At 51.3% G+C, this 12,328-nt stretch overlaps 1 protein-coding gene across 1 annotated transcript in view; it reads right to left on the bottom strand.

Moving 5' to 3' along the window:
• The window catches only part of PDIA5 (protein disulfide isomerase family A member 5), a 67,267-nt gene that overhangs the window by 19,301 nt on the left and 35,638 nt on the right, over positions 1-12,328 (bottom strand). The window contains exons 7-10 of the mRNA XM_034651376.1: positions 10,175-10,211; positions 9,683-9,750; positions 1,755-1,846; positions 1,590-1,661 (exon numbers count right to left, since the gene is read on the bottom strand). Coding sequence (XP_034507267.1) covers positions 1,590-1,661; positions 1,755-1,846; positions 9,683-9,750; positions 10,175-10,211 — 269 coding nt within the window. The remainder of the gene's footprint in view (positions 1-1,589; positions 1,662-1,754; positions 1,847-9,682; positions 9,751-10,174; positions 10,212-12,328) is intronic.

Consider the following 12,328-nt stretch of genomic DNA (forward strand, 5'->3'; position numbering starts at 1 on the left):
CTTAAAAAAAAAAAAAAAAAACCCACAAAAAAAACTAAACTTTATCCTTCCAAAAAGATATGAGTGTATTTTGAAACCAGAAAAGGTTAGAGAAGGGGGAGGGAGGCAGACAGATTTTATGCTCTGGCGACAAATGAGATTGCTATTTGCTGAAACCTTCTCCCGAAGCAGAGTAAGATGTGTCTGGCTGGAGGAGAAGACATGCTTATTATCAAATGAAAAAGGAAAACGGGGGAGTGAAGGCCCAGGTTAAAACAATGAATACATGAGAATGGGGGAGCCACCTTCCCTGATGGGGACAGAGATATGAACATGTTTCCGAGAAACAAAATACGCCGTGCACACGCGGTGCTACCGTTGCGTCTTATCTCCCAGGGACCCACAGAACAGAAGACTGAGAGTTTCAACCTTAGGAATCTGACAGTTTGTTTGTTTGGTGGGGGAGGCGGGGTGGGGCGGTACAAAATTCATCCTCCTTCCCATTCTGAAGACACATATTTTCAACCTCCGTATCTTTGGAGAACTCACTCTTTAACTTTGTGCCCTGCAGGTAACGGTGTCAATGAATATCCACCGTGCTGGCACCTGGGGAAGGGGAAGGAGGCTCCGACCAGCACCCCGGGGAGCTGCTGCCCAACGCAAGCCTGGCCCTGCTACCTGTCGACTGCACGAGCCGGGACAAGCTCCTTATTCATTCAATAAGGCCGAGAAGAACGTCTTCCTTACCGGGCTGTTCTGAGGATTGCATGAGAATCCATATAAAGTCTTTAGAACAGGGTCAGCCACAAAGTAGAGCCCAAAAAGTGTTAGCAGGTAGTATTCCAAGAATTATGCACAAATAGCCATATACTGGCAGTGACTGCAAAGTGCCAGACTGCTGACGGGCAGAGCTCTAAGCAAGCAGGGTAAGTGCTCGGCTGGGATGGCCCGAGGAGGCTGCCGGGAGAGGCGGCCCGTCCCCAGTTTTCATGGAGGGGGAGACAGACTCCCCATCGAACACACCAGTCAAGGTCATGCCAGTCCCACGCCGAGCATGGTGGGGGTCCAGGTAAGGGGTAGTCTGAATTACGAGGATCTAATCACATTACAAACAGGGGTCACGAGGCTGCCGTGAAGCAGAGTCTGTGGGGAGTGCACTGAATGGCAAAGCACTCTGCAAATGGAAGGTACCAGACTATTTCTTAGGAACTTCACAGCACCTAATACACTGCTGTATTTGAAATAAGTGTTCAACTGACAATCCAATTTTCAGAAAAACCCGCAGGGGAGTCTCTCTCAAAACTGACATCCTAGATGAGAAATACCCCTATCCATCAGAGACATAGGAAGGGGAAAAGAACTATTTGAAATGCAGTCACCATGGCCAGCGTCACACCAAATCCTCCCGATTCCCATATCCTAAACCCACAAAGACCCCATCCTCACCTAGAAGCAACCCAGAAATCACCGTTTGGGCAGCACAGTGGGACCTTTCCCTTCCGGGTTCTCTTCCCCAACCCCAGCCACAGCCCTGAGACCAGGGGCCACCCCGGGGTCTAGCTGAGGCCCTCCCTCTAGGCACACACCCCCAAGGCAACCGTCCCACTTACTTCTTCAGCCATTCCACAATGTCCTCAGCTGTGGACCCATAGTTGTCATACTGGAACAGAAACCGTCCTTTCCTGTGAAACGTAGACAGACAACTTGGGCTCAGCCAGAGATGCAAACACCATCACAGAGGGGAGTGAGCATCAGAAGGGGAGCAGGGGACTTACTCGAAATAGCAGATGGTGGGGTAGCCTCGCACATTATACTCCTCCTTGATGTTCTCAAATTCTGAGGGGTAGACGTTCATCCCAGCCAACACCTAGGAGCAAAGAGAGAACAGGCCTATCCACACTTGGCCCCGCAGACACCCCCGCCTTGCCCATACACGGCCCATCCATCTGTCCCACCAGAAACAGATAAAGGGGACAAAGCCTCACAGCCTGACGTGCAGCCCCGGGCAGCAGGGGAGCAAGGCAAGCTAACCCAACTGGGAACGACAGCCCAGAGCTCTGGGAGATGCAGGGTCTGGGCCAGGTGCCGCCCTCTGCAGAGGTGCTCCTTTCGCTTGCCCTGCAGGGGGAGCCATCCCAGAGCAGAAACAAAGTTCTGAGGGCTGAGGAAGACACCTGGCCTTGCTACCAAGTTTAAACAGGTCCTAGAGTGGGGCTACTGCCACCCAAGTATGCATTATGTCTTCTCCCTGCCCATGTCAACTACAGTTGAACTCCTCCCTAAGTTACCGAGTCACCACTCGGCCCCTCCGCAATGTCCGTCTGTCCACCTCGGCTTTGTGTGCAACTTTCTCAGACCTCAGGGCTCCTATGTGGCCAAGGAGAGAGTATGCTCTCATGACAACCCACCGGCCTGACTCTCCTCCCTCCAGACTGCTAGATCCCCTGCCTCTCACCTCCTGTTTACAACCATCACCTACAGCCCGACTGGACCATCTCCGAAGTCTACACTTGTCCTGGTTGTAGGGGCCCCCATATCCGACACCCCTAAGTGGGAAAGGAGAATTTTAGTAGCCGTGTTACTAAATACTAGGAGCGACCCAGAGTCCCCTAACACTCCTTCCCTGAAGCAGGAATCTTGTTTTCTAGAGCAACATCAGGTGTCCGGAGAAAGGACCTTGAATCTGTTCTTACGAAAGAATGAACACAGAGTGGTCAGACACGGGAGGACTGTTCCATGAAGCAGGGCAGCATGGAGGGGAGGGGAAAGGAAGTTCAAAAAGCCAGGAACAGTCACAGAAGCAGAGAGAAGAAACCCAGGAAGCTGATTTTGCTGAACAACACAGAAGGAAACATAGGGAGAGAAAAAGGAAAACAGTAGTTTCAGTGCACAATGAACTTGGTTCAGAAGACTGCGTCCGCTAAGGAATCATGTGGCCTTAGGCAAGTCACTCACCCTCACTGAGGCTCCTTGTGTGGGAGACATGGGTGATGAAAATAGTCATAGGGCTCTCTAGAGAACTGAATGAGATGACCCACATCAGAAGACTCAGCACAAAACTAGGTGCTCAACCATCACCAAGTTCTTGATTTCCTACCAAATCCTCCTGGTGATGAAAGCCACCCGTGTCTCTGGCAGTGCCATCCCTAGAGGTATCTAAACATGTCTTTCCAACTGTTTTAGGTATCTAGCACAATGCCTGGCATTCAGTAGGCACATAATAAATGCTTATTAAATCACTGATACCTCCCCCCAGCTGCTCATCTGTGGGATGCTGCAACGAACACAGGGAGAATAAGCCTGAAATAGAATTACTAGAAGCCCTGGGACCCTCTAAAGGCCATTCTGCTCATTTCCCCAGACGGATTCAGCAGCCTGTTCCAGTAATAATTGTCTACTATAAAGTTCTTTTTTAATTCTAATTGATCTCCCTAGTGTCAGTGCACATCCACCATGAGATTCTTCTTCCACACCCTCCTCTTTCATTACATCACTTCCCTGCACAAAACCTTTCAATTCCACAGAATATGGGCTACATCTAACACCACACCCCAAGACCATACGGTCCCTACCTCATTTTTGAATTCTTCTTTCTTATAAAACCCTTAATTGTGTACCTGCTAGGGTCTAAGATTTTATTCTCCCAAGAATGGGACAGTCTGAGACCCACTGCACAGGGAGGAAGTTGGGCTGCTTGCCGTCTAAGGCACCTTGCAGATGGCAATATACCACGGCGGTGAGGAGCCCAGGCGCAGGCGTCAGGATGCTGGGTTTGGGTCCTACCTCCCCACTCACTAGACGCATTTCCTTGAACAAGTCAGTTGCCTGTGTGCCTTAGTTTCCTCATCGGCAGCCACCTCTTGTCATTGCTGTGATAGAGTATAGGTAAAGAATCTACAACACTCAAAGTAAAGTATCTACAACTCTCAAAATATGTTAGCTGTTAATGCCCACAATAGATAAACTATGGAAAGAGCCCGGATGTCCACTGACAGACGAATGGATAAAGATGTGGTGTGTACAGATACAATGGAATATGACTCAGCCATCAAAAAAAAATGAAATCTTGCCATTTGCAACAACACAGATGGGTGAAGGTATTATGCTAAGAGAACTACGTCAATCAGAGAAAGACAATTATCATATGATCTCACTGATATGTGGAATTTAAGAAACAAAACAGGAGCATAAGGGAAGGGAGGGAAAAATAAAACAAGATAAAATCAGAGAGGGAGACAAACCATTAAGAGACTCTTAATCATAGGAAACAGACTGAGGGTTGCTGGAGGGGAGGGAGATGGGGGATGGGGTAACTGGGTGATGGGCATTAAGGAGGGCACGGGATGTAATGAGCACTGGGTGTTACAAAAGACTGATGAATCATTAAACTCTACCCTGAAACTAATAATACAGTATACGTTAATTAACTGAATTTAAAATTTAAAAAATAAATTAATAAAAAAAGTAAGTTGGCTGTTTTCATTAATACTCCTATGAAGCTCCGCAATTCTGCCCAAATTTCCAGAATGCGTGCTGTGTCCCCTGGCCCTTACTTTGTGTCTTCTAGTCCTTTTGCTTAGGACTATCCCTATCTCTCAATTTCTACCAAAGATTTAGTCCTTTAAGGCAAACCAAATCCCACCTTCCTGTGCGGCCTTTCCAAACCACCCTTGCTTATGATGAACTTATAATGCTTTGAGTTTTTTTGGTACTCTTGTGCCTCTTGGGGGCATTTATTAACTAGACAAATATTGTTTTAAAGATTTTATTTATTTATGAGAGAGAGAGCAAGAGAGCACAAGCAGGGGGAGCAGCAGGCAGAGGGAGAAACAGAGTTGCCGCCAAGCAGGGAGCTTGATGTAGGACTCGATCCCAGGACCCTGGGATCATGATCTGAGCTGAAGGCAGATGCCCAACCGACTGAGCCACGTGGTGCCCCGAGATAAATATTTCTTGAACAACTATGTACAAACTCTTTTTTGAGTCTGGAGAGCCAAATGATGCAAAACTGGCCTCAGCCCAAAAGTTAAGGCCACAGGGTCTGACCTGGAGCCACACGTGCTGGTGCGGTTCGGTTGGCGTGACCCGCTCTGCCTCGCAGTCCAACGGGAACAAGCACGGGAGCTTCACAGAGCTGGTGCGCAAGGGAGGGGAAGGCTTCCACAGGCACGGAAGTGAGACAAACCAAGACACAGCCCAAGAAGCAGGGAAGATGCTGGTTTAACAGGACTGTAGGGCACAGGAGGAGGCAGGAAGAGAAGGATGACGGGTTCACGGAGCTCACTCTGGAAAAGGCTTTGATGTCTAAGAAACCAGGACTGTATTCAGGGGGTGCTGGAGGGTTTTCCAGCTGCATTTCTTTTTTTTAAGATTTTATTTATTTTATTTGAGAGAGAGAGAGAGCCCAGCAGGGGAAGGGGCAGAAGGAGAGGCACAAGCAGACTCCCTGCTGAGCAGGGCTCAATCCCAGGACCCTGGGATCATGACCTGAGCTGAAACCAAGAGTTGGACATTCAACCAACTGAGCCACCCAGGCGCCCCTCCCCCCACCTTTTAAAAAATATAAACAGGTCAGGCTGTAAGGGGCAAGTCATGGGTGGTCAGGGAGAGAAGTCAGCAGTCTCTAGCAATCACCCTGTGTGGGCTAACCAGGGCTTGACCCAGGATGGTGGGCAGAGAGAGGATGGAAGATGTGAGGGAGAGAGATGCATGATGAGGCCCCGACAAAAAGGCATGTTGGCAAAGGAGCCTGGGGTACTTGGGAAAAGCCATGAAAGCAAGCTGGCAGCCTGCCGGGTGGAAAGATACTGCGTTTCATTTTAGACACCCTGCATTTGGGACATAGGGAGAAAAATGCAGACCAAGATGTCAAGCAGGGAGTCTGATACATGGTACTGGAACTTAGGGACTCAAGCTCCATGGAGTTATATTTTGTTGAAACTATGGACGTAGAGAAAATCACTGAAGGAAGGACCATCACAATAAGGAAAGCACAGTGCCAAGCCCTTGCTCCACTGTGCTAGTAGGAAAAGAGGCTGAAAAGAGGAACCTTGGGAGCACCCTCGTGTAGTGAGTGGGAGGAAGAGTAAGCCCAGAGCAGTGGAGGGGTCAATCAGGGGCGTCTGTGAAATGTCTGTAGGTTACAGGGCTATTTCCACACACCAGCTACTTGCTCTTCACAACAACCTAGTGAGGTAGACAGGGTTTGCATCATCACCACCATTTTACAGACAGGGAAACAGAGACTCCAAGCCTATGTGCCCGAGATCTCCTAGCTGGTTAGTAAGAGCCAGCACCAGAGTCTGATCTGCCCAAGTCTGTCACCATGACCGACCCATGTCATGGTGTTCACACCTAGATGGCCCATCATGGCCAAGGTTAACAAAAGACTCTGTGGACCTCAGTACCTAGCAAAGCTGGGAAGCAGAGGCAGACGGGGACAGGTTCCAAAGGCTGCTCTGAGACAGGGAGCAGCAATGGCTGCTGACGAGGATGTCAACTAACAGCAGTACATGGGACAGACACCGATGAGTCACCAGACGTTAATGACAGGAAGAGAGAGGCAGATCTGAGCTTGGAAAATGGCAAAGGCTGAGCATCCCTGACCTGGCCTGGCGTCCATCTTAAAGACATCATCAAGTTGGCTATCTCCCAAGACATCGGTAGAGGAGGAAGGTTTTTGACCCTTGCCACAGACACAGCTAGCCGAAAAGGGCTCAAGATGACAGAGACGAGGGGCGCCTGGGTGGCTCAGTCGTTAAGCGTCTGCCTTCGGCTCAGGGCGTGGTCCCGGAGTTCTGGGATCGAGACCCACATCAGGCTCCTCTGCTGGGAGCCTGCTTCTTCCTCTCCCACTCCCCCTGCTTGTGTTCCCTCTCTCGCTGGCTGTCTCTCTCTCTCAAATGAATAAATGAAATCTTTAAAAAAAAAAAAAAAAGATGACAGAGACGAAGCAGAGACGGGACATGCTCGTCTAGCTGGGTTTCAGCAGTGGTGAGGGGGTAGCGGTTGATTTCTGGGGACTAGCAGCCCATCTCTGCCCTGTGGGTGAGGACAGAAAGGAATCATGCTTCTGGTCGCCCTCTTTCTGGGGGAGCCGTGGCTATACCATGAGCCCTGGCCTCCAGAGGCCTCCTGCAGCGGGTCATGTGCATGTGGCCACACACCATTCCCCATGTATGGAGAGGGAAAGGGTGAGAACTTTCCAAAGGTGCTTTCCTAAGAAACAGAACAAAACCTACCCCACACAAGAAAACACAGAAGCAAAGAAATGAATTGAGTTCACACAACATAGATGCCTTAGGCCAAGGTAACCAACACCTGGCCAAAGCTGGGCTTGACCCGCCAGGCTCTCCAGGCACCCAGACGACCCCACTGAGTATTCTGTAATGTTGTCTAGGGAACTGGAAGGGTCACTTCTTATGTTTCTTGACGTGGGCCCAGGCAGGGGAAGCAGGCACTGTTGTTTTTCGTTTTTTTCCTTTTTTGGAAGCAGGTACCCTTAAAACAAGTCATCTTCAGGGCTAATCTTGAGAAAGAGCCTCATATGAGCCCAAGGTCAAGGGGAAAGCCCTCATCCCACAAGCATCCATCCCACTTTGTCTCTGTCCTTAATAACTGATGCTCTGAATTCCTTTAAAAAGGAGGCACACTTGGGTGGCTCAGTTGGTTGAGCATCCGACTTTTGGTTTTGGATCAAGTCATGATCTCAGGGTTGTCGAACCAAGCATGGAGTCTGCTTGAGATTCTCTCTCCCTATGTCTTCCCCCGACTCACATGCACTCTCTCTCAAATAAATAAATAAAATCTTAAAAAAAAAAACAAAAAACCATTTTTTATGTAAATGCAGAGCTTAAAATAAAACAGCCCCAGGAGCGATAAGCCACACACTCATTCATTCATTCATCAGCACATACAGGGTACCACTATGAGCTTGGCCCTGTGCTTGTGTTGAAGAACCAGACATGAACCAAACAGAGCCCCAGGGCTCAAGAAGCTCACACTACAGTGAGAAAATCATATCATAATTAGTATCAATGGGTGAACAACGTGATCTGGAATAAAGGCAAAGAGGAGAAGACCTGGCCATGCATGGCAAGGACAAGCTCCATGGGAGCACAGGAGGGGCTGGGAAGAATACTGAGTTCAGCAGGGAGATGAGCCGTGGGCTGAGAATCTTCCAGATGTTGCACAAGACTGGCCCCAAGACCTCACCTGCTCTAACGGAGCTGGCCAGGCATTTGTGATCTGACTGGGGCTGGAGCTGTTTGACTTCCACCACACCACTGAGCTAGGAAGTCGAGCTGAGGAGTTTTCGAAGGGTAAGCGAGTGTGGGTAGGGAGAACACTGGGTAATTAAAGCTTTTCTCCAGGCAAAATAATCGTGAAATATGCTGTCTACTGAGGCCCCAAAATGCAAAGCGAAACTTCCCCCCAAGTGATGTATCTGTGCCCCAAGGCCAAACATCTCTAGGCAAGTTGCTAAAAATTCATTAGTGAGAAACAAGCAGGACCTTGGTGTTGCCCCAGAATGAGGTCAAAAGAGAAAGCACTGGCTCTCTGCAACCCAATCTTGCAGCCAGCTCTGCTGGCGGGGCTATCACCATGCCCAGGTGCTGCCATGTCAACTTTCTAAATTGACTTTGAACTAATCACCAACTTAATTTGATCTGTAAATATCACGATTCCGTTTTAAGACCTCAGAACTCCCTTCACAGGACTCTGGCCAGCCCCACCGTGACGGCTGTCCTCCCCATGACCTTTCATAAAACGTGCCTGGGTTTTTCCATGCTCCCTAGAGGAGACAGCAGTTCATTTGCTGTTGCTGCCAATGAAAACAAACACAAAACAGCCCCCCTGCCCCAACATCTCTGTAGCTCAGGGTAAGTGCAAAACTGGACAGACACACGGCGGAGAAGAGACAAGGCTGGCGGGTGCGGGCTGCACAGAGATGACTAGGACCATCTGTAAGGGGTCCTCAGCTTGGTGAGGGCTGAATGCCCAGCCTCCCATGCCCTTCCTGCACCACCCTGGTTGCTCTTCCTTCCTGAGGCCCATTTCCTCAGTGGCTCCTCTTCTCCCTCCTGTCCCTGAAAGGGGGGCATCCCCGAGACAACCCTGGCTCCTGTCTGCCTCCCATCCCCACATGCTCTGCACACCCTCCTTCAGAGAGCGCCTGCAAGCTCAGGTCTCCAGCTCCGTGCCTGGACTACCTCTTTCTGCTGTCGTTTCCACTGTCGTCCCACCCCACAGGAGCCACAGCCTTGGCAAGCCCGGCAGGAAACTGCTCCCTGAACCCGCTTGTGCTTTGGGCCCACCACTGGTCACCATACCCCTTCCTTTGCCACTGGGCTACCCAGCACCAGAAGCCTCGGCCCACTTTGGCCCCCAGCCCCAATTATTCTGGAGCCCTGATGGTCTGCTGGTGGCCCCTGGTCACCCAGCAATACCACCTGTGCTTCTTGCTGGTTTCGGGGCTATTGCATCACTGGCCTTGGTCAGACAAGTGCCAGATTCTCCTGGTCCCAGCAACCCTGCAGAGTTCTCACTGTCCACCAAGGACAGGTCTGGATCACATGCGCAGGGAGAAGGGGCAGCAGCAGGAGGGTAAGTCCTCACAATTTTCAAACCCACCCGAGCCCCTCCTCCCACCGCCTCTCCAGGTGAGCCGGCCAGCCCTGCCAGGCCCGTGGGCCTCACTTACGAAGTGGCCTCGCAGCTGGGTCGCAGCCTTCTGGAAATGTGGCATTATCCTCTTGCACATGCCGCACCCTAGTCACAGGCAGGAGAGAAAGCAGATGCGGTTACACCGGGTGCCAGGCCCCTCCCCTCAGGCTGACCTCTGGCAGCAAACACTGACCCAGCCTGCAAAAGGGCAAGACTGCCCCAGGCCCTGGGGACACAGAAAGAACAGGAGGCAGAGGCCCTGCCCTCCAAAGAGCTTATAATCTCAATGGCAGAAAATAGGACACAGCCCAGCAGTCCCTCAATAAACGTGGGACTGACTAAGCAAACACGACATGGTTGGAGAAGGGCAAAGCAGGGAATAATTTAGGGCTAGTAACGATGAGTTCCCCGGGAATTCCGGAATCAGAATAGCGACACGAAAGCACAGCTCAAAGCCTCCCCTCGCTGCCCAGTCAGGGGCTACGAATGAACATGAACCAGAAGCCATTAGGAAGAAAACTACAACCACAGATACGATGAGCTTTGGGATTTCCATGCCGCTTTTCCTCCATCCACAGGAATAATTAGGCAATGAGCAGAGATGGGCTGAGTACGAAAGTACCGGCTCAGGCCTCGTGGCAGGAGTGCCAGGCCAGGATTGGCACGCCTGACTGCCTGTCTTCCCATCATGCGCTGCATGGCCCTGGACAGGTCACCTCTCCTCTCTGGCTGACGGCTCCTTCTGGCAAATGAGGAGGGTTGGAGCAGACAACTTCAGGGCCCCTCCAGCACTGACATCAGAGGATTCTATGATGTCTGTGGCTCAACTCTCTGGGATTCTGTGGTCTACCACAGTCTCATTCTTCTCCTGGGATGGTGAAGCTCTGGGGGACATGGGGCCCAGACAGCCAGGCTCCAAAGATCCACTACTACATCAGAGTGACCTTGATTTAAAAGCACGCCCCACCCGGCATCAGTCAGAGCAGGCCACATTTCGGCACTGATCCCACAGGACACACGAGCTGGTTTCTTCAGACATAAGGAATTCTGACATGACAGGCTGTTACTCTTTCTGACAGCCACTCTGCTGCAAAAAGGCTTTGAGATGCACCTGAAGGCCGTCGACACCAAAGCTGCTTAGAACCCCGTGTCAGGCTGGATCTCATCTCAACATGACACAGTGGGGACAGGGCCATGCAGCGGCAGGCTGACAAGCTCTAATCCACGTTAGCTAACGCCGTGGCAGACTGCGGGCAGAGTAAAATACAGATCGGAGAGGTGCTCTTACCCACCAGGTCACACACAGACTCTGGAGAACTGTGAGTAGGTCCAAGCTACCCTGGGACAACTGGAACCTCCCCAGCACCACGTCTACTGAACCAAATGTGATGCAGGCCATTGTGACATGGAACTCCCCAAGTGCCCATGGTCCCTCCCTGACATTCTTGCCTGCAGACAGATGGACACACACTGGACACACGGCGGCATAGGAAGCGTGGGCTCAGGCCCATGCCATTAGTTCAGGCTCAGACTCAGGGAGACTCAGGAGAGTGGGAGCTGTTGCCAGGTCAGCATGCAGCACAAGCCCACAGCTCCTGCCCTCAGAAGACACAATGTACCTCTCTCCAGCAGCCCACACAGCACCATCCCCAGAGGTGTCATGAAGAAAGGAACATGGTATTTGTCAGGGGACACTGCTCCCACTGTGGGAATTCACAAAGGCTGGACACAGGAACAACAAGGCCACCTCGGCCGGGTGCCCATGCCCCCTGCTGGATGCCACACAGTAGGGACAACAGGCCACACAGCAGAGGAAGCAGCTCGGCTCCAAGGAGTAGGAGACCCAGGTCTGCATCTCCCCTCGACCATCTGCTGCCAGTGTAAGCCTGGGCACGCGGTCTGAGCCTCAGCTTTGCCATCTGTAAAATGGAGGCAGCACCTGCCCTGTGGCTGAAGGACCACGCCTGACACTCGGCAGGGAAGGCCCCGTGAGCACAACACCCGAGTGTGTGCCCCTGGGAGGTCTGCGGCGGTGGGGGAGCTCCTCCACAGCGGACAGAGGCTGTCACTCTCAGGAGGGAAAATGAGTGGGTGTGGGGGACGCTTGTGTTCACCCTCTCTTTACTTGGTGACTCGATGAGGTGGTGGGAGGTCTGACACCCACTGGGCCACATTCATCAGTCAGGAGCTTAATTTATGAACCGTCCCCATAGGGGTGGCATCTCTAGTCCAGATCTACCCGTCTGCAGCCTGCAGCAACCTTACCCACCACGTCCTCCAAACTCCCCGTGGACAGAGCCCAGCAGTCTGGGGAGAAGTTGTTAGTGAGGTGAAGAGGTGATGGGAAGAGTAATAGGAAACGGGCCAAGCCAGTTTCCGATTTAACTTCACCACAAATGGAGAGCTGGTACTGTGATCCCTATCCTGAATTTATCTTTCAACGGATTCGACTGAGAGGCAGGGGAAGAAATAAGACTTATTGTCACTCTCAAATCCCCAAAGTTAAAGCAGTCACCCTTTCTCAACAAACATTTACTGAATAAGCAGTAGGTCCTGAGGACTGGATTCCTTGGCAGAAGTAAAGCCTCCTGGGGCACCTGGATGGCTCAGTTATTAAGCGTCTGCCTTCGGCTCAGGTCATGATCCCAGGGTCCTGGGATCGAGCCCTGCATCAGGCTCCCTG

The sequence above is a fragment of the Ailuropoda melanoleuca genome, unplaced genomic scaffold (genome assembly GCF_002007445.2).
Source record: "Ailuropoda melanoleuca isolate Jingjing unplaced genomic scaffold, ASM200744v2 unplaced-scaffold3780, whole genome shotgun sequence".
In the NCBI taxonomy this organism is placed as follows: Eukaryota; Metazoa; Chordata; class Mammalia; order Carnivora; family Ursidae; genus Ailuropoda; species Ailuropoda melanoleuca.